Below are 22,757 nucleotides of genomic sequence, written 5' to 3'. Positions count from 1 at the left end.
AAAAGGTCAGCCCAATGCTGCCAAGGCACTGAGCAGCACAAGGGGCTGTGTTTAAAGATATCTGCTTGAAGAGAGGGTTCAGATAGTAATTCAGGAGATTCAAAATGTTTTTGTAGGTTTGTAAGTGGTGACAAACTAGCAACAAAACATGGCACTGGTAGGGGGGTGTATAATTCAGTAGGATATCAGTGGGAGAAAAGGGGGAAAACAAGCTTTAAAATAATCTGAATGTACTAGAAGTAATAAGGGCTAAATTCTGCCCTTATTTCTATTTGATAATTGCTGTTTGGCCCAGACACATTCGTACGTTGTGACTGCAGGCCTTGTGTAAGACTCTTAGGGTTTATCCCAGACTAACCAATATAATCTGCTCTTTTAAAGAGGCCCAGCCACAAGGCTGGGCAGGCAGAAGAGCTGATTCTTCAGGTTTACTGGGGATTTACACAGGGTTGCAATTTTCACTGTCATTTTCTCTTGGCTCTGTGGTGAGAATCTGTCCTTGTCTTAGTAGCAATTTTTCTACTCTCTGCATGAGATAAGGTAGGAAATCTTGTTTCTTTGTGCTGGGTTACACGTGTCTTTTACAGCTACTCTTCACTCTGCCAGCAGACAGGCAAGGAACAGTCAATGTCTTTTTTTGTTTTGTAAGATACTCAGAGAGAATTTTTAAAAGGAAAACCATTTTGAGTCTGATTCAGGGGCCTAAACATACACATCTAGTGCTTTTGAAACACTCTGTGGTATCCAAAACTTCTGCAAGGGCATGGCAACTCTGACATGGACCTTTCTGACATCTCCACCTTTCTGAAGCTACAGCTGGATGCCTGAAGGGGCACTTCAGGGCATCCTGAATTGCCCCAAATCTGTCTATAGGCACCTTAATCAAATATTAAAAATGTACTACTAGGTTTTTTGAATGCATCCAGGTAGAGAGTACTGCATTTTTTTCTGCATTTATTTGTTGGAGCTCATGGGGTTCTTATCTACCCTCTTGTCAAAACCTCTTTCCCAGTCCTGCTATCTGCTTGTCACCTCCACCCAGCTATGTGCTTACACCTTTTATATTTAACATTTTCCTACTGAGAACTGTGTATTATGAAATGTAGCTGCAGGAATGGACAGCTAGGTTATTTTTTATTGTATGTATATCCAGTATAGAAATGAAAAGTAGTCCATTTCTGAACTGCAGTACAATCAAAACTCTGCCACAAATCAGATTGTCTTGTAAACTCCTGCACCAAAAACTCTGCTAACCTTCAGCTGTCAATATTTGAGGTGAAATATTGATTTAAAGGTTTTAGCTCAGACATAGAGCACACAGGAAAAGCACTGTGTTCATCATGTATGGGATTCATCTTATGTCAATTTAGGAACCTAAGTTAGGTGTCTGCTCTGAACTGCTCTTTTAGGTCTTGCCTACAGATACAGACAAACTCTTTAGAAGGTTGGTGTTGCCTTGTAAACTTAAGAGAGGGATTCAATTCCAGTTAAGGGCATCTAAATCCAGATGTCAACTTATAAATATGCTTATGTGAGGTAGCATGAGCTACCTCACACGAGCATATTTATGTGATGTTTACATCAGATAAACAATGTGATGTAAACACACACATTAATTCAGTCAGTGCAATCAAACTGATACCATCAATTTCAGCCAGTGGAATCTAACTGATACCATCAGTGAGAACCAGAAAGCTTCAGGGAGGCCAGCTTAAGTGATGTGTAGGTTCCACTGATGTATTGGTTAGATTTCTGTCCACTTAAATGGGAACTCGGATATTTGGCACAACTGTATGTGAACTCAATGTAATCTCAAAATTTATCTTTCTTATGTATTAGATTCCATAACTACCAGTGTCTAGTGGGACCTGGGATGTCCAAGTGATCTGCCGTTCACAAAGATCCAGAAGATAAAATGCAGGACACTGACAGGGATTGGCAGTTGGAAGTCAAGCAGGTTATCATCAGGGTATTTCAAATGGTACTAAATATCTTTGCTGAGGGTGGTAAAACATTGACACAGGTTGCCCAGAGAGATGGCAGATGCCCCAACTCCAAAAACGTTCAAAATCAGATTGGATGGGGCTCTGAGCAGCCTAGTCTACTGGAAGGTGTTTGTGGTACCAAATAATGACTGAGGTTATGATCATAGATGCACTCTATCAGATATTTGCTTTTTCCCAGGCAGCACTGACCATTATCTTTTATGGTGTTTGTTTATTTCATAAAAAAGATGTGGAAACCAAGATTCTGAACCAAGAATTTATAACATGATGGACTTTACAAGATACAAGACTTAATTAGTAATTATTCTGGGACAAACACGGGGACCATAATTGCAAATTAGTGTGAAAAAGGATCATAAGACCTGGTCCAGAGAGAAGGGCAAAGAGACCACTAGCTTTATTTGTTGCTGGGTTTAGCACATAGTTTATTAAAATCAGGAGGTATAAAGTTACTTCTTTCCTCATTAATGGTACTGTAACCCCAGTGGAATCACGCTGGAAGCACACAATTTGTCTCCACTTGTTATTATTTCCACCTTGGCAGATTATTGTCACTAAAAGCAATACTCAGGACATGCTGAATGCTGGCATATAAAATCCAGAGAACAGCATGTTCAAGGTAGCAAAGGCTGAATGCTGCTACATCCATATGTTTCAACAGAATTAGTGTTTTTTAAGGAAAATGGATAATTTGGTTCTTTGGACTATTCAGTTTAAAACACAACTTTCTATCTGACAAAATACTTTGAAGCCACAGCAGATCGTTAAGGTTCTTTATCTGACTCACACTTAGTCATAAAAAAGGAAAATGGGGATGAGAAATTAAAGGTAACCCTCTCACTCTGCTCATCTATTCTAAATGTCATGAAATGCAATAAAACTGAGGTGCTTTGCAGGCTGGCCCCTTCTCATCCATCTGCTGGCTGACTGCATGTCTCAGCAGCTGAGTAGAGTAGGGGGGTGTGACTTCCAACCAAGACAAAGTTCACTCCAACACTCCACCACCAAGGTTTATAGAGTCAAGTGGGTGGGATTTGCTCCTGAACAGAAGACAGGCATTAAAGCATCAGCCAGACGGGCATCAGCCTGGTGCTGGGCACATTGAATGCCAAAGGGCTGAGACCAAGGGCTTGTTGCCGGTCACACAAGGGTCCCAAGCTCATGTGTTATCAGCCACAAGTGCTTTGCCTCCATCTCTCAGAGATAGGGGAAAAAAATCTGGTAAAGCGAATGCCTGGGAGTGAGTCTCCTGCCAAATGTCTGAAAAATGGGGTAACAAATGGGGAATGCTTGTTGTTAGGAAAGCAGGGGAATAGTCACATGTGTGTTGCTCAAAGCTGTCAAAAGAAGCACAGAAAGAAGATGGGGATGAGGAGGCACTGGCAGAGGCTGTCCAGAGAAATTGTGGATGCCCCAATCCCAATTCGATGTCAGGTTGGATGGGGCTCTGATCAACCTGGTCTAATGGAAGGTGGGGCAGGGGGCTGGGACTACATGACCTTTAAGGTCCCTTCCAGCCCAAACCATTCTATGATTTTATGAGTTATTGTCCCTCAGCTCAGACAGCTCATACCTGGATTTCAGGAACAATAGGACCTTTCTCTGAGCAGGAAGTTGCAAAAGCAGTGAGCGGAGAAGGAGAGACCACAGGGTTGGGCCGGGCGAAGTTACTGAGGTCACAGCTTGGGATCTCATTCTCTTCATGCCTCATGACTATGGTTTCCATCACGAAGAAACGATCCCACGGCAACCACAGCGTGTGCTCCTGGGTAATGAAAGGAGCCCGCTCAAAGTGCAGGATAATGGAGATTCCACCAATGGTAACAAGATCAAAGCTGTTTTAAGAGATGGAATACAAAATTAGTGGAAACACTACCCCATCTGTTTGTTTCAACTCTCTAGCAAGGAGCCCAGAAAAATAACCGCAAGAAATGTCATCAGTCTCATTTTATGAACCTAAAATCTGCAGCCCAAATAGGGTTTACCTGGGTAACAGCAAGTGTTGGAGGCAGGAGTCCAAGCTCACCTTCTTTGCCCTCATGTATATTGAAATCATACCCATCCCTTCTTTGAAACATGTTTATCTTTATTGGTGCTTTTCTAGAACCAATTTATTTTGGCCATATATACTAATTTTCTTTTTTCTTTCTTTTTTTTTTAACGTAGAGATTATCCAAACAAATGCACAGATTGGATCAGTTCACGTGATGAAATAAACTACTTGGAAAGAGCTTTCTCTGACACATCCCCATATGAATTGTCTTGGTATCTCTGCTAACCTGACTAATACCTAATGCAGCCCAGGGAACACAGAGCGCCCAGTCGTGGACTGAACCTCGTCTACTAGAAATACATATAGTGCAGGGTGTCTGTGTGCCACAGCACTCTGCACAACCTCTTTTTTGACTCAAACATTTAGAGCAGGGCAGATGAATCACTGCCTGTGGTCTCTGACTTCACCCTAAGCTACCTCCTGCCAAGTGGCTTATCTGCCTGCGTTGGTGTTGGATAACAGACAGCCTTCCAGAGCTGTGTGAAAAAATGTTACCTTGATAAGGAAAATGTTCATCCTCTAGATGAAAAGATGTTGGGATAAGGTTCTGATAGTTTTCTTAGTTTTGTATTTAAACTTAATATCTTGTCACAGATGAAGATTTTATCAAGTACCACAGGGATATATCTACTATGCACAGACCCAAAAAAAAAGAAAGGAAAGTATTTCAACAGAAATTGACGACCTCTTGTTTTTGCTCCTTTGTGTTTTTCTCACTGTCTCTTCAGTTACAATGCCAAACACGCTTCAGCCAAAGAAAGTTTTCTCATCCCTGCTTCTCACTTTCACGCTTGGTACTGCTGTATGTCACTCTCACTGAGAGTTCATACATGTGATCAGACTCACTGGTTTCAGCAGAGCTGCTCATGTGCTTAAACAGCTACAAGCTTAAGTGCTTCTCTGGCTGAGAACTGGGACCTGAAACACTCTTGATTGCCCAAAGCCAGACTTGATGCACCTTGTAAATACATGGTAAGAAAGAAAGTGAAAAAAGTATCTAAAAATTATTTTTGAAAATTAATTGTGAGTCTTTCAGATTGGGTGCAAAATCCCAGAGGATCAACAATGGGCATGAACTATTCCTAAAAAAAGTCTTTGTCAATCTTTTTTTGGGGGAACCTTTTTATTTCATGGTTTATGGACTGAGGTGCTATTTAGGAAACAGAATTATGAAAAGGTTATTCATTAAAGAATGTTGAATTTAGTCCATGAGAGGAAGTGGAAAGCACTTCAAAAAGCCAAAGCCATGTTTATTCTACCACTCAAGTTGGGGCATCATGTTCCCAGACCTATGGAGCTTGGCTTGCAGCAGCCTCAGGAGTAACCTGCTGGTCCCTGCCAGCAAAGCTGCACAACGTTTGTACCCTGATGTGAATGTTTTTAACAGTCAATTAGCATTTGGCAACTCCTTCAGCTGGGAGGGAGATGCTTGCTCTGCATGGATCCAGGAACTGAACAAGCCAACAGGAGGGAAGAAATAAACATTACAAATGATTCTCAACAAGTTTTTAGGCAAGTTGGAAGAGGTCTTATTTGCAAACACCTCTGTTTCATCCCTTTGGCTTCACTGAGCCTGGATCAGGGATGGAATCTGCTGGGGGGAAATGGCTTCTCCGGCATCCTCAAAACAGGATGCAGAAGGGAAAGCACCACCTCCATGTCAGCTGTGAAAACAGAGCCATGCAGTATTTTTTAGCAAGCAGTGTCGCTCACAAGCTGGTTTTCCCAGAGCCCCAGGGTGCAGCTTTCAAGTTACCTTGATGAACTGAAAAAAAGGTAAACCCAAAACCAAACAGAAAAAAAAAACAAATTGAAAACCTCCCAGTTTCCCTCAGTGAAATTAAATTTAACAAAAGGAAAACTGTCCTGGGATTGAAGGAATAAGATGATTTTATTTCTGTTTTTGCTGCTCATCTCTGATGTATTTTTTATCACTCAGTAAAAATCATACTTGTTGTACAGTAGTTTTGTTGTTTTTCTTTAAAGACTCTGGAGAGACAAGCTGAAGGATGAAATTATCTATTTATCTAAAGCGGGCTCAAAAAATAAAAATCCCACAGAAAAATGTAACCCTTTCTCATCTCTCTTCTCTGAAAGTTCATTGTTTTTGGTATTTCTGAGAAAGCCATGCAAAAGGTGGTGAATACAATATGGAAAAAATCTGGAGACTTTCTTGCTGTTTTATTAACAGTTGTTCCTACAACCCAACCCAGGGATACTGAGGACTTGCAGCCTCTTTAAACTACCACTTTAATCAAATTTAAAACTTTATTTAAAAATGTGGTTTATAATCCAGTACTGATACTTTGAACTGCCTGTTAACTTTGCTTTACAGAGAAACGCACACAACAGAGTAGTTTGAGAGTTGTCACTTTATATTCATGCCCTGTTATATAACAAAGTCTCTGGTGCAGCAATTAGGCTAAAAACATATGCAAGCCTTGAAGTTATAGGAGTTTTGCTCAGTCTAAGTAATGTGACTTAAACAGGACCAGGGTTTCACTGTTTCAGGCTGTATCTGAGCAATGTTATAGGAGAGACCTGGAATAAAGTGAGTCCCCTTACAGAGGTGAAAAATTTACCTCACTGTAATTCTAAAACTGAAATTTTACTTACTCATTTGGAGATTTTATCATGACAAAAAGAAGCCCCAAAACCCCCAAACCTGGAGCAACAAAATCAGCTTAAGAACCAATCTAGCTAAACTGATGCAATTGTATCTTTAAATTCCCTTACTTTGAAACCCCAGTTATTTCCCTGCTATCAGTAAACTGATTTACTAAATCAATTTAAGGCAACTCAGTGCACATTTTCAAGAATAGATATTCCTATGGTGAATATGCCAAATAATAAACCTGCTGAGTTTTATGCAGTTATCTCATGACCCCTGGAACAAGGTAACTGCTTGCATGTGTGCTCCCATTTATTCTCCAAACCAGAATGACACTGAAGGTGGGAGAGATGACCCTCTATGACTGTGCACTGCTCTGGACTGGGAATGCTCCGGACTGCATGCAGCCTGCTAGTGTAGCTCAGGAGAACCTGCTTCTTGTCTAAGAGCATCAATTTCTTAAAACAAACTTGACTCAATCACATGAAAACTTCGCTGTACAAAAGCTGATGTGACATGTTCTATTAAAAAAAATTATTCAAACCCATAGAAAAGATAATAGAAACTGGAATAGCATTAATTCTTTACATGATCTTGAAAGTTCTATAAAAATAGTATTAAAATAAATACTATAAAAATCAGTAAGGAACACAAGCAAATATTAACTCTCTTTCACAGGCTGGTTCTCTGGACTGGGAAAGTCAAGAGATGCATCTAATGGTATCCACTAAATCAGCAGTGTGGCTGGGATTAGAAATTAGGGATATCTGACAACACTTTCTGCCCTGACAAATTTTAGCTTGAATGGTCTTATTATAGTTCAAGATAATTTAGAGACCCTGAGGAAGTCACTGGACTCAAGCATAGATTTCATGGGACTTTGAGCGACCTGGTCTAGTGAGAGTTGTCCCTGCTCATGGCAGGGGAGTTGGAACTAGATGACCTTTAAGGTCACTTCCAACTCAAACCATTCCATGGTTCTATGGATTTTGGTGTTCTTTAACTTGCCCATTTACGGACAAGTGGTTTTTGTCCATAGAGTACCTACAGAGTACACAGATTCACTGATGTGCCTATTCATTTGAGAAAATACCTGCATGCATCCCTTAGCCAAGTTGGAAGGTATATTCATTATTCTGGAGGCTCAGCACTGCAGCTGGAAAATTTGTTTGATGTTTGTGCATCAGGTTTCTGTAGAAGCAGATTGTCTTGAGAGGAAGATGAAAAAAGTAAAATCAGAAGAGCTGACATGACAGAGTCAGGGATACACTGACCCCCACCAGCTGCCTACAGAAATCACAGCTTTAGGATGAATCCCACTTGGTCACAGATTCCTTGCTCTGAGACAGCTGATCTCTGTCATTTTTATCACTTAGAGCTGAGTGTCTACTGGGGGCTGAGTCAGCAAACTGCAGTGCTGAGCTCCTTGAAACTAATTTAGCTTCTGGAGGCTGGCAGCCACTCCAAGGAACCAGGAGTCCACTAAAGCCTGGTGGAGCATACTCATGCTCTGGCTGAATTGCCTTCTGCCCTGTGCCCCTGCTCAGCTGGACCTGGGGAAGGACATAGCATGGAAGGAGCACCCCTAGCTTAAACTGCCAGTAGAAGTAGATTTGTAGTGCAGGAGTTTACCTCTCACCACCCAAGAATCAGAAAGAAATAGTTGCTTGAATAATACAAAGGTCTGGAGTCTGGATAGCAGCAGTCACCTCCATGCTCTGTCCCTTTAGCTTTCATGTTTGCTGGCTAGAGGTCCAGTTTACAATACGGACCCTCTGTGCTAGGTACAGAACAACTGCAATGCAAAGAGATGACTTCTTTCCTCAGAGCACTTGTAATCTAAATGAATTATTACATACTGTATTTGGGTATTGTACACACACAAGGAAACAGACAGAACAAAAGGTTATGACATGCATTGTTGTCCAGCAATCTTTTAGTCATATATATCTGTTCTACTGGTTACAGATTTTGTGCTGGTCCATACACAGCAAGCTGACCATGACAGTGTGGTTTGGATACCACTTTCCCATAAAGTAGATTCAGTAAGGTTGCCAGAGATACCCTTAACACAAATGTTCAAATTTTCTCCTTTTTGCAGTAATGCCTAAGCTACTGGCAATAAGAAGACACCAGCTACAGGGGTGTCCTTTTCCTGGAATGCCTCTTTATCATCTGCATTTTATTGTCACAACATTGAAGAGTTGGAGCATCACTTGGAAAGCCTCCCAGTCCCCACCAGTGTTACAGTAGGTGCAAACATCCCTGAGTGTGAACAGGACAGCACCAAACACACGTTGCTAGCACATGTTCTTTTTCACTACAATTCTATCTGTTCCTCTGGCCAACTCAAATGAAAGTTGTGGATTGGAGAGGTGCTAAAATCCATAAATCCTCTCCCAAGTGCTAGTGGTTAGTAGTCAATACGTATGCAGCTGGAACCCCTTCTGTTACGTTTTTGTTCTTAAAAGAAAGGGAGCCAATTAGCACTGACAAACAAAAGATAAGATGAAAGGCATTCCCAATTTGCACTGCTTTTCTTTTGGTTGAGCATGATTGCTCAGATTCTGCCTCTAACACAACCGTAATCTTAATGACTTCCTCTTAATAATTTCAACATTAATTAGCAAGAATAGATCTGCTGGGAGCAGGAGACATCTTTTTATATGCATGGGCACTGTGTTACCAAATTGCTGGCTAAAGATTCTAGGTGATATCACTAAGTAAATAAATAATGAAGGGAAGGGAAGGGAAGGGAAGGGAAGGGAAGGGAAGAGAAGAGAAGAGAAGAGAAGAGAAGAGAAGAGAAGAGAAGAGAAGAGAAGAGAAGAGAAGAGAAGAGAAGAGAAGAGAAGAGAAGAGAAGGCTATTCATTTATTAGGAAAGTACAAGGATCATCAAGTCAAGCTGCCTTACCAGTTCAGGGCTGATCAAATTAAATCACATTATTTAGGGCATTATCCAAATGCCTCTTGAACACTGACAGGCTTGTGGCATTGAATGCCTCTAGGAATGCTGAGGTTACATTTGGTGTTGGTGGCCTGGTGTGCAACTTCAGTGTGAGCTGCAGTTGAGCTCCTTGGGGGGCAGGAGGAGGCCAAGCCAAAGCCTGAGGCAAGAGGCAGGGAACTGCTGAGAAACCACATGGAGAGAGGACAGGAGCCGACAGCTCCAGACTTTCCCATGCTTAGACTGTGAGGGGATAAAAGTCCAGGGTTTCCTTTGTCCAGGGTCCCTCCTTGCAGGCACCAGCTTGGGCTGTTTTGTTATTTAGTTATTGCACCAAGATTAAATTGTTTTAGGGATCTGGATATCTGAGACACTGCTATGGGAAATCTGAGGTCTAGTGGATAAGGAACCCCAGTGTGACTGTGTGAGTGTGGGGTGTGGCTGCAAAGGGACTTCAGTCCCAGCTCAGGTGGTGCGAGCGTGACTGCCAGAGTGGCTTCTGGATAGATAGGGAAGTTTCCTTAACTGGAAGCCTGTTTCAGTGTTTAAGCACCCTCTCAGTTAAGAAATGTTTCTTCATGTCCAGTCTAAATCTCCCCTGGTGCAGTTTTGAACCATTCCCATGAGTCCTATCAGTGGATACCAAGGAGGTGAGCTCAGTACTTCCCTCTCCACACTCGCTCCTCAGGAAGCTGTAGGAAGCAATGAGGTCACCCTTCAAGTCTCCTTTTCTCTGAACTGGAGAAACTCGGAGTCCTCAGATGCTGCTCACAGGATATTCCTTCCAGCATTGTCACCACTTTCTTGCCCTCCTCTGAACACATTAAGGGACCTGAACACCTTTCTTAAATTGTGGGGCCCAGAACCGCATGCAGTGTTCTGAGTGAGGCCGCCCCAACACTGAATACAGCAGGACAGCCACCTTTTTGACTGGCTGGTCGTGCTGTGTTTGATACACCACAGGATGGGGTTTGCCCTCTTGGCTGCCAAGACACAGCTTCTATTCAGCTGTTGCTGGCCAGCACCCCCAGATCCCTGTCTGCAGGGCTGTTCTCCAGCCACTCCTCTCCCAGTTTATACTTGTGCCTGGTGTTACTTTGTTCCAGGTGCAGAAAATTCAGCATTTTGACTTTTTAAAATTCATCCCATTCATCACAAACCAATGCTCCAATGTATCTAGATTGCTCTGCAAGGTCTCTTGTTCCTCAGGAGCATCATGAGTACCTTCCAGTTTGGTACCATCAGCATCTTGCTACTGGTGCATTCAACTCCTGCATCCAGGCTGTTGATAAATACATTGAACAAGACTGGCCCTGGAACTGAAGAGAGCAAGGAACAGCACTGGGGACTGGTCACCAGCCAGATGCAGCTCCAAAACAACCAACAATAATGTACCAACCTCTTCAAAAGGCATGAATAATAAACATGCTCTTGGGAGGAATTTCTCTTTAGTGGTCATAGCAATAATGCCGTTACTGCTGCCTGAACACTGTAAATTCCATACAGACATCCTACCTGCCATCTTGTCTGCTGATTGTGTATCCAAACAGAGGATTGTTGACAAAGCTGATGTTGACTCCAACTAAAGGGGTCCCATCTGCTGTCATCACCTGGCCTCGAATCACACATGCATGTCTGCAAGGAAGAGAAAAATTATAAGAAGTAAGTCTTTTTGACAAATGCATTTTCTTCCTCTGTTGATGTGGCCGCGAATTCCTACGGATTATAAAGCCAAGACCTTTATAACCTGTAAAGCTGGAGGTCATGCCGTGTATTTTGATGTTTTGATGCTGCCCTTGAAGGCTTTCTCAGGCATTGTGTAAAAACCTTGGATAATCAAAGTGAGGTTTACAATTACCCTACTATACAAAATCAACTGCTGCAGCATATACTTAATTAAGTATAAACTTCTGTAGGATTCACATCATCACATTGGAATTTCACAGAATCTCCTGAGATGGAAGGGCCTTACAAGGATTACTGAGCCCAGCTCCTGCTCCTACACAGAACAGCCCTCAAATCATACCACGTTCCTGAAAGTGTTGTCCAAACACTTCCACAACTCTGGAAGGCTTGGTGCCACAACACTCCTCAGGAGCCTCAGGAGATGCTTCCACTTCCCACCCACCCCTCTGAGTGAAGAACCTTTTCCTAACAGCCAGTAGTGTCTTAACAGTATTGCCCTAATTAAACCAAAGTGCATTTTAAAATCAAAGAGAGCTGAAAATTACCATGCAGTACATGGACATACTTAAGGCACAAAAGCTACAAAAGATCCTGACGAAGGCTTGGCAGCTCATTTCTTTCCCATTTGGGAAAACCATGACAGAAAATTTGCCGGGTTCAGAAAGCTTCCTTACAATCTGCCTGGGAAGCTGAGCACACTAATAGGATGGGTTTTCTCTTCCCCTCTTTTTCTTCCCAAGTTTGGTAGATTGCACCATTTTATAGGCTACATCTATTCCAACTACTCTGTGATCTGTAATATGCTCTTTTATCTAAGGATTTCAAGGACCTTTACAAACATGGATTAATACAGCCAGATTGGTATTTTACAGAGAGAGGAAATAAAACATGGAATGATTTTCAGTTGTCCAAGGTCAGTCAGAAAACCTGCAGTAAAGCCAAAGACAATTTTTCTTGGTTCTCATTCCAAAGCCTGTTTCCAGACTTCTAAGTCATTACTACCTTGCTACCTTAGGAACTTCCCATAAAGACAAAACATCACATGTCTGTGAGAGTGTCTGAACCCAATTTTTGGCTGAAGGTAACTATTTTTCTGAGCAGCAACAGCAAATTGTAGTGTCAGTGTGCTAACGTGACCCAATGAATAATTTTTCTAAGTGCTGTCCTGCTGGAGAGCAGAGATTGAAAGCCAATGTTTCTCCAGGTGCAGAACCAGATCTCAGCTAGAGTAAATCATCCCAGCTGCACTTCAACGGAGCAATGGTGCTTTGCTGGTTCACTGAGGCAAAGGATGATTTCTGCAATGTTTTGTAAAGATGATTTCATAAACACAGATCATTAGGAAAAGAGCCAGTTATTTTTTTACAGTCCACCTAAAAATCTGAGATTGTAATGCAAGGAGATAAAGTATAACTTCTATTTAATAAAGGCTGCACAATTTTTACATTCCACAGTACAGCAAACAGACCATTTGCCAGGGAGTCTTAAAAAAATCCTGCTGATCTAAATAGAGAGCTCCAATATTATCAAAAATTACAGCAGCAATGCCAAAATGTGTCTGCAATCTAAGATGTGACTATATTCACATACAATTTTGGAATAGGTCACAAGAAAATTAGATACTGGAAATGATTTTTATGTCACTGAGTTTTCTCTGATGTATCATCACTGACTTAGGAGTCATGTAGGAAAAGACTTGGACCAAATTTGGAGCTAATAATCCAAAAATCGTGCAATGGTTTGGGCTAGAAGGGATATTAAAGATCATGTAGTTCCAAACTGCCTGCCTTCCACTAGAGTGCTTTACTCAGAGCCCCATCTAACGTGGCCTTGAACATTTTCTGGGATAGGGCCAATGAGGGGAATAATATCCTTAATACTTCTTTTGCTTCTCCCATTAAGGACTCTAACTCAGCTTTCCATATATAATAACTGGAAAACAATAATCCAGTACAGTATTATGCACTCTTTAACACACAGGTAGAGCAAAACTCAAAAGTATCAAGATGCCATGGAATATGCTTGGAAAAATGTCAATGCTTGGAATAACCCCAATGAAGTCAACAGGTCACCATCTGCAGTGCATTTTTTGCATAAAGTGAACGTGTCTGAGAACATCTCTGAGCCAACAGCCAACCTAGGCTCTCTCTTCCCAGTTTTTTCATTATCTGCTCCACTCTGCCCCATCTTCTTTTCCATCCTTCAGAGAGACCAGATGATGGGTTTGAAACTGCCTTCTCTCAGTTTATCAAATGAGCTGAACATTTTGTGGAAGACAAGGAATCACTGCAAACTCTTTCATGAATACTAACACCTGAGTACAAAAGAATTGGTGTTCTGTACCACACATTCAAGTAAATGTTGAACAATTATTTTAAAACAAATGTTTTAAAATAATAAGAACAAGATCATACATTTCTGTGAACCAAGAAGAACACTTCTACCTATTTTTTCTTCTAAGAGGTCAAAGCAAGTAAAGAAAAAAATACATGTTTCAGGTGTCTCTCCTGCTGCCCTACACATAACACATGTTCAGGCAGTTTTAAAGTTCTGAGTAACAGTGCAAGCAGATTGGCCTAGACCCTCAGCTCAGTAAACGGGGGATGAGCTTTATATCCACAAGCATCTGCTCCATTACATATCACTGACAGCTGTTTCTACAACCAGCACAAGGTGGGTAAACAACAAGCCTCCTCTCACCTTAGCAGCTGTAGCAAATGCTTTTGACACCCTACCCTTGGAAAAATACTCAGTTCCCATCCTGGCTGATGCTTCCAAGCACTCATCCAACTCTGCTAACACGTGCTCATGGGCTTGGAGGCTGTCTCTTCCCAGAGAAGCAGCTCGTCAGCAAACCCAGCTGCATCCCCACCCTCCTGAGGACTCTAACCATTGCTTTATTACCATGCTTCAAGGAAAGATGTTACCACTAAGGGGACATCATTCCCAACCCACAGCAATAAAAAGAAGATGGAGCAAGATGCATGAATCTGAATCCATTTAAAAGAGATAGAGATGGAAACTGGAGGAAAACTCAAGCCCAGGCTGTCCCTGATGAGTCCCAAATCTTCTGCTTCCCTGGGTGATAAAATTTGTCCCACTTGAATAAAACACAGTGCATTGGAAGCAGCTGGCTTCTCTAGTGTCAACATGTCCTTTCTGGAGACAAGATCAAGTGTCTACAACGGCCCAAGCCCCCCAGGAACCTGGTTAATGCTAATTTAGTCAGCTATTTCCTTCAGTTGACCTTGGTCTAAATGCAATTACCCTGCAAAGAAGTTAAGTGGTACTGCTAAGATGCTCAGCTCTGCTAGAAGGTCTCCAAATACATTTACATAAAATTATCTCTTATGTTAATAGAAGAGATTTATTCCAACAGTCCAGGCCTGCTAGTTCAGAGTGTTTTCTGCAGTTGAAGTAAAATTCAATTTCTTGTAGCCTGAGACTCATATTTTCATTAAATTATTAACAGATTCCACCTATTGCCTCTGGTTTTTGGTTTGTTTTTGTTTGTTTTGTTTCCTTCACTACTGTTACATAAGACTGTATGGATTCTTGTTTTACAAGGAAAAGCAGTCTCAATTTTTTCCTCTTCTTTAATTAGACTCTTCCTTTTAAATTTTTTTATTTGTCCATAAAAACTTGCTTGAAAGACCAAATCATTGTCAAAATGCTATTTACAATGCCAGATGGTGTATCAGACAATTTTACACTGTTGCTTTGTGAAGTTACCCTTTACTCCCAAGAAAATTAAATTAAGTCTTTCTGCTAAGATCTGGGCCACAGTGGCAAAACAGACAGGGGTGCTCTGATGCCTTTATGTTCCTATTGCTCAGAGACAAATAAAATTTGACAGACTGTCAACAAAATTCAAGCAGACCAAATCAGCCTTAGAACAGAAGCCAGAAAAGTAAATTCCACAAAAGCCATTTCACCTCATGGGAGCAAATTAAAGATTTGTCTTTAATACTAACTCTGATCCAGTGTCTCACAACCTAGACACTGGTCCTTCCAACACACTTTTGTCACGGATGTTTTCTGGTGACAGTGTGCCTGGCATTTGGAAATAAGGAGAAAATACTGTTTCTGCTAAGCATTTTTCATTGTAAGAAGAAAATTCCATGCATCCTCAATCCCACTTTTTCTGCAAGAAATGTAAGTTCTTACCTTGACTGAGGATAGGTGCCACGGGAAATCTCACTCCAATTTAATTTCTGTTGCTCCTCAAAATACTTCTCACATACCTCATTCTCATTTAAAGGTTTTAATGTGTGAAAATGGTTATCATGACTGCTTAGCCGTCCTCAGCCAAGTTAGTAATAACAAATATTTTAATTTGTCATTATACATATTTTTTAACTTACCACTTTTATATTTTATTGGTATATATAAATATACGTGCATATATATAGGATTTACCCTTCTTCTCAGGATAAAACTTCAACAGATCTCCATAGGAAAAAAATCCAGAAAGTTATAATTCATTGGGAAGAAAGTTATTAATGAAAAATAATCTCTACAGCCTTTCCGTGTGATACCAGTCATGTCAGCAGGTCTGTTTATGTCTCTTTACTGCACTTGCAAAATGAGAATCCCCTCCTTACAGAGACATAGGAAGAATAATTGCAGTAATCTGATAATCCCTTTGCATAGGATTTTTTATATTCTCATGGCACTCACCTGTGATCTGCTCAGTCTGATAAGTGCCTAGAAGTACAGACACGGTACAATCTCTTGTCTTTAGCCTTGGCTGTGGCCTTTTTGCTTGAGAGTAAGGGAAGACAAAGCAAAATGTACCTCGTCCATTTTGGGTTGAATGCGCCTGTCTAATGTTAAACAACCTCAGGGCAGTCTTGTACCAGGATAGACAGAGCCCTTGGTAGAATGCCAGATAAAAGCTAAGGGCATCACGATCAAACACATGGACACAGAGAAAATGCCTGAGCTGGCAGATGAAGGACAAAAGAAGAAGAGGAAAGATCAGAACACAGAGACGTTCAAGTTCATTGCTTGTGGCAGTATTTCCCTCAAAAGCAGTCTGTAGAAACAGCCCTGCCCACTCGCCTCTTAACTGTGGCGAAAAACCTCCTGACAGTCTTTCCTTGAACTGAGTAAATCCGTCTGACTTTTTTAGTTCAGTTTAGTTTTAAGAAAAGCTTAAAGTCAAAACCTATGTACTGCTCTTAGCTGCCATCTGAATTAAGGAATTAAGGTAAGGAAAAAGAATGCAAATGATCTTTCTGAAGGTCTCCTTGTCAGAAAGAAAAAAGGCAGACTTTTATTTAGGAACTGAAAATTGAAGGAGTCATCCATAAAGAACCCCACACTATCATGGACAGCACAAGTGAATTTCTGAAAGGGTTTGGCACATGTAGGGCAGCTGGGATACAATCCTGCTGGATTTAGCAGGACTTGATGCAACAGGACATGGAACAATGGTTCTAAACTAGAAGAGGGTAGATTCACTCTAGATTTAAGGAAGAAGCAGTTTATGATAAGGGTGGCAAAACACCGACACAGGCTGCATGGAGAGGTCATAGCTGTCCCATCCCAGGAAACATTCAAGGCCGAGTTGAATGGAGCTTTGAGCAACCCGATACAGCTGAAGATGTCCCTACCCATGGCAGGGGCTAGATGGCCTTTAAATGTTCCTTGCACCCCAAAATATTCTATGATACTAAATAACTGATTAGGCTCATCTGGGAGTTTGCACTAAGGGAAGCACCAGAATGCTGGTGTCAATGTGACAAAGGGACTAAATGCACTAACATTTGGGTTTGACCATATCCCAAATGGAGACCTGCTAAGTGGCACTGATAGACATGGCTTGGAACAGATCCTGCCATTCTGCTTTGTCAGCCACTGATGGACTGGGGGCCCTGGAGAAGGAGAGTGGGCGACAAAGAATAAAGTTTTTTAAGAGCTCTGAACAGAATCAGTAAAAGAAAGCTAATTTTAAGTTGTTTGAAGCAAGAAACTACACCTGCCCTGTTCGTTTAACCTACTCATTGAAGGTACTAAAAAGGAATCATCTCTGAAGGATCAGGAGATGCTGATGACTATGTGGGCATAGTCCTTAGGTGTTAAACCTTTTGCAAGAAGACTTCTACATGAAAGACACAGCAAAGCCAAGTGAATGAAAAGCTCCAGTGAAAACTCATTACTTAAAATACCTGAAAGACAAGAGGAAACACTACATAATGCTCAGATACTTTTATAGATGTGGCTAATGAAGTTGGTTTTTGAAGTCAAAAAAGAAGTGCTTATTAGTCAATATTTATAGTAACATCTCTAGACACAGATTTTATTCTTGCTGTCTCTTTAGATCTGGTCTAACTTGACAGTATCAACCCAGTGAGTGTTCTTCCTCTGATGTTTTTAGTACACATGCAAGGACTTGGTTTTGTGATCAATTGTTGTTCAGATTCTTTGGCTTCCCACTGCATGCACCAGACTCCATTCTGATCTGTGAAGACTTATAAACTGATGGTTCTTTAACATCTCCTTGGGCATCATCTTTTTTCAGCAGCATTAGTGACTGCTGGTTGTAGCTCCTCCAAAAGGAAAAGGAGGTATCTTTATAGTGTGACAGCTTGGTAACAAAATGAAATATCCTTTGAGGACCATCTACCACTCCTAGAAACTCCATGATCATTGCTCTCACAAGAATTCCCTATTGGCTCCATTCTTGAAAGACTCAGGCCCTAATTGCTTTGAATACTTTTCCCAGGAATTGAACATTATTCACCTTCTCGATGTGTGTCCTTTTATCTTTATGACAGCACAATCTTCCTCTCTGATCTGCCAAGCAATCTGGCCACTCTTGGAAAGAGATGCCACGCCTGCCATCCAAAGCATCTTGTGTCTCTGTGCCTCATTGACTCACTATTTTTACACCTCAAGATTTCTCAGTTGAGCTATAATGGTAAGGTAGGAGCGTAAGGGATATGGGAAGGCTACTCAGCAGAGGAAAAGATGCTGATGACATCTGTGGAATTGTAAAACTGCCTCCAACTGTTTAAATGAAAGTATTTTAGAACAGAGTTTTATAGGAAATGCAACACATAATAAAGTTGGGCTGTGCTTTACTGCAAAGTTTCAGTGAAGAATCCTTTTACTCACAATGTGATTGACTAATGCTTTAAGAACTGATGACTCTCTCCTTTTCTCCAGTAAAACCAAAGAAACACTCCTCCTTTGCATAAGGTATTAAAGAAACACAATCACACTAATATTTTTTAGGTCTTTATAATCCAAATCAAGTGTCCAGTAGTACATAAGGTGCAAGATAAGTTTTCCACCTAATACTGAATTATGCTTATTTCATGATTTTTCAGAAGTCATTTTATAGCCATTATTTCTATGAGAGATAAAGACTTTATGCTGCAATAACTTTCAGAGATGAACAGTGTATTCATGTCAAGTCTTCACTAAAAATGACTGTAGAACTTAGTAGCTCTGTATTATTACAGTATTTTACATCTGGTATTTATTTTGTAAGCTCTGGCCACATATTCAGCTCTGCAGAAGAACAGGAATAAAAGCACCGCCTTTCATTGAATCTGAGGCACCATGAAAACAAAACCAAGCAGAAGAAGAGGAAAAATACATTATTTCCAGGTTAATTACAAAATGATCTCTCTTTTGATGATCAGAGGGGAAGTTCTGTAACTACTGATAGATTTTGTAACGATCAAAATTATTTAGGAAAAAAATGTCCAATAAAATACAAAAGATTTTATGTTTGGGATTATAAAACTGCTTTTTTATATAGGACATTTTAACCAATTTAGCAAATAAATGCCACACTCAAAGAACAGACTCCTCCTGATATGGCAGCTTTTTTCAGAGGACAGTAACTTAAGTACTGAATAAATATTTAATCAAATATCCACATGCAGATCCACGAGAACACATCAACACCTACACCATAGTTTGGACTCCTAAATCCAAAAGTGCACATCAGTACCTCTGTAGTCTGGGAGCTACTTAAATCTCAAGCCTTCAAAACTTGCAAGCATGAAAAAAAATCCTAATGAGCTGTTTTCTGCACACTCCAAGAGCTCCTTGGGACACAGGTATCACCTGAGACCTTTTAATTCCAGGTGCAGCATGGTGCAGTGTTTCTTTCAGTTGCCTCACTGGGTCTTGGAGGCATGCCCAAATCACACTAGAAAGATCCTACTCCTTCCCTTGTGCTTGGTCATAAATATCTAACATTTTAAAAATATTTTCAAAAAGCTGCAGCCCAGTTTCTCTAACGACTGTACAAAGGACTTACAGAATCATAGAATCCTTAAGGTTGGACAAGACCTTGAAGATCATTGAGTCCAACCAAATTCCTTTCACTGACAGTTACAAAAGAGGAATATAATTACATCATAGTTACAATATCTATGCAATGGAAAAGAACATAAATATGGACAGGAGCTTTGCTTCCATGAAGTCTTGCAGGTACAAATTCCACAAAGTTGATGTAAGTAGGTGCATATATTGTGTTAATTTACTATATGGAAATAATATTATGCTAAACTTAAAATCAGAGGGCAAACATTGGAAAGGAAAATAAGCCCTGTACATAGGAAAGGTAAATTTTAAAATTATGCTTGAAGGGATTAATTATCAAAATAAAAACCAGTAAGTTTTTAAAAAGCTATGACTTGTACCTAATAAGGAGTTCATATGAATAGAAAGCATCAAAAGAAGAATGATGTCTTTGGAAGACAATAATGCTGGGAAGAAGAGGGTTTGAAGTGTTTGCTGTGTTAAAATATGGAAAAATATGACCTTGCTTCCATTAGTGTAGGTACCATGCTGTGCCATGAGTGCTTACCCTCAGAACACTGGATGCTGTGTTATTTCTATGACACAGATTTAAACAGATGCTGCATTCCAAGCTGTCCTAACCCACGGTGCTGCTGTGCTCCCTAAGCTCCTGTATCGCTTCTTCGTGTCTGTGTTCAGTGGGTGTATCTGACCCAGAGAATTTCCTGTTGCTGGAGGAACTGCATCTGCCTGGAGCTGGACCAGAGCCATGGGCTGGACTAGCCAGCTCAGGAAAAATCATCAGGATTAAAGCTACACCTGGTAAGTTTTGGTTCTTTGACCCCTAACTTTGTTTTCAACTAAAGAAGTGTTTCTTAGGTCACTGTAGCAAAGTTACACTTGATGGAAAAACACAGAAAAGACAGAGCACCTTGATTTCCTTGGGAAGAAACCTCAGAAAGATCTGCTGGGGTGAATCCACAGTCCTCCATGAATGGGACGAAATGTGTGAAATGAAAAGAGAAGATGCTTTGAATATATGCATAGAATAGGTTTGTGTTGGAAGGGACATTAAAGACCATCCAGCTCCAATGCCCTCCCATGGGAAGGTACACCTTTCACTAAATCAGGTTGATCAGAGCCTCATCCAACCTGACCTTGAATACTTGCAGGTATAGGGCAGCCACAGCTTCTCTGGGCAAACTACCTCAAGGATACCAAGAAAACATAGCAACGTTCTTCAAAATCACTTAGGACTGACCAGAAGGACTAACTGACCAGAAGGACTACCTGGATCAGTAAGGTAAACTGTTCTGCTTGGAACACAGAGGGACACAGGAAGTTTGAGTGACATGTTTACAGATACCTTGTCGCTCAGTAGTGGGAAAAAATGTACAAAGTTAATTCTGATCAGAATTTTAAATCATCAAAACCAACTTTATACAGACTACTGACCTGAGGGCAATCAGGGACTACTCTTGCAGTTGATAACAAATGCTGCTCTCTGATGTTTCATGTAACTCAGATGGTTTCATGTAACTCAGATGGTTATTTCTAGCTACCCAAGTAATCAGGTTGATACTATTGGCAGCAAGTAGATATACACAACCTGTCTCAAAAAATAAGTGGTATAAAACACACTTCTAAACTGAATGATTTGAAATTCTCCTTACAAAAGTGCCAATTCTACACATGGTTTTCTAAGGCACTTTAACCATGCCAGCACTTATCATAAAAGACTGTGGAGCAGGACTTTAGCCTGTTCTTGCCATTTTATGAACCTATCCCTCAAAAGAGAACAAATATATCAGGTGTCCTACTTTATAGTCAACTTATTGACACCACTGCATCTTGCGCTACTCCTTATGGTGATGGACAACTAAGAATGGCTTAAAAACAACAAAGCTAACAGTAAGAGTAAGTGGTTTCAAAATCAATACAAGAATGACCAAGTAATAGAGGAGTACTTGTTATCTGTTCATCAAAATGATGTGAAAAGACATTCTGCACATTCAAAATTTAATTTAGCTACTTGCTTTATCATAATAAACACTCATTTCAATATGGGTAATGATTATTTTTTCTTCCCAGACATGAATAATATATAATTTCTGGTATTTGGGAAGAGACAAGGTCTTTGCCTTTATCCATCAGGGTAATTTATCATTGTATTTCTTTTTTTTCTGCACTGGTGAGAGAGCTTGTCAGCTCAGCTTGTTCTTAAAAAGCCAGAGTGTAATTCAATAATAAATTCACTCAAAGGCTAGCTGTCACGAGACATTCATTTATTTGTATCCATTAGGTGATCTGCACTGCTGTTCTCTCTGAAGAGTGGCTAAGCTGTGGTTTTGAATCTCAGGAAATACATTGCAGAGATATTCACGCTGCTGCCACTTCTGCACAGGCCAGACAGGGATGCAAATGTGCCCCGGTTCCCTCAGGGTGATAATCAATCAGCCATGACCTAGTGAAGCCCGGAGGAGCACTCAGTTCCTGACCTGAATGGTGAGTGTGCCTGTGCCACTGGTGCCCATGCAGGATACCAGACACACAGAACACAGAGATCCATGCCATCTCTGTGTTGTCTGCTCATGGGGGACTGCTCACAGCAAATGACACGGATCCAACTCCAACCCTACCCTATGAGGATGATGGCATTGGGACAGAAAGATATAGGAAGTTCCATGAACAGAATACAGTCCTGATCTACACCAAGAAGGAGACAATTTCATTAATAATCCCAGCAGCAATGGGAGAGGGATCCTAAAGCAGGATGCTGGAGCCCTCCATAAGAATAACTCCCTCTTGCCAGACAAACTTTTAAGCCAGCAGCTGGAAGGAGTGATGAAAACAGCTCATCTTGCCCCCAGTGGCTGCTGTGATTTTTATAGAGACACAGAGCAGCTCCATGCATAACAGGGATATTATCACCTCTCTGTTGGAAAAGTAACTGGTGGAGTTTCAGTGACGATGCTACTGAATAAAGGGCATATCCACACATGCAAATACAGGCAGTCTTGCCTGTCCAGACAAACTGGATCCCAGATGGTCCCAGACCATGTTTCCCCACACATCAGTCACTGACTACTGCTGAAGCACTGTCGTTTCCAGGGTGATCAGAGGAGCTGTTCAAAGGTCCAGCTTTCTGGGAGGTGAAACAGGCAATTGAAACTACAGAGAGAGGCCA

At 40.9% G+C, this 22,757-nt stretch overlaps 1 protein-coding gene across 15 annotated transcripts in view; it reads right to left on the bottom strand.

Moving 5' to 3' along the window:
* The window catches only part of TENM4 (teneurin transmembrane protein 4), a 592,138-nt gene that overhangs the window by 71,637 nt on the left and 497,744 nt on the right, over positions 1-22,757 (bottom strand). For all 15 annotated transcript variants that reach the window (XM_039718527.1, XM_039718526.1, XM_039718530.1 and 12 more), the window contains 2 exons: positions 11,135-11,254; positions 3,580-3,841 (listed from right to left, as the gene is read on the bottom strand). In XM_039718527.1, the coding sequence (XP_039574461.1) occupies positions 3,580-3,841; positions 11,135-11,254 (382 nt within the window). The remainder of the gene's footprint in view (positions 1-3,579; positions 3,842-11,134; positions 11,255-22,757) is intronic.

This window comes from Passer montanus, unplaced genomic scaffold (genome assembly GCF_014805655.1).
Source record: "Passer montanus isolate IOZ18808 unplaced genomic scaffold, ASM1480565v1 scaffold4, whole genome shotgun sequence".
NCBI lineage: Eukaryota > Metazoa > Chordata > Aves > Passeriformes > Passeridae > Passer > Passer montanus.
The sequence above is the reverse complement of the archived record's forward strand: the minus strand, read 5'-3'. Positions and strand labels throughout refer to the sequence as shown.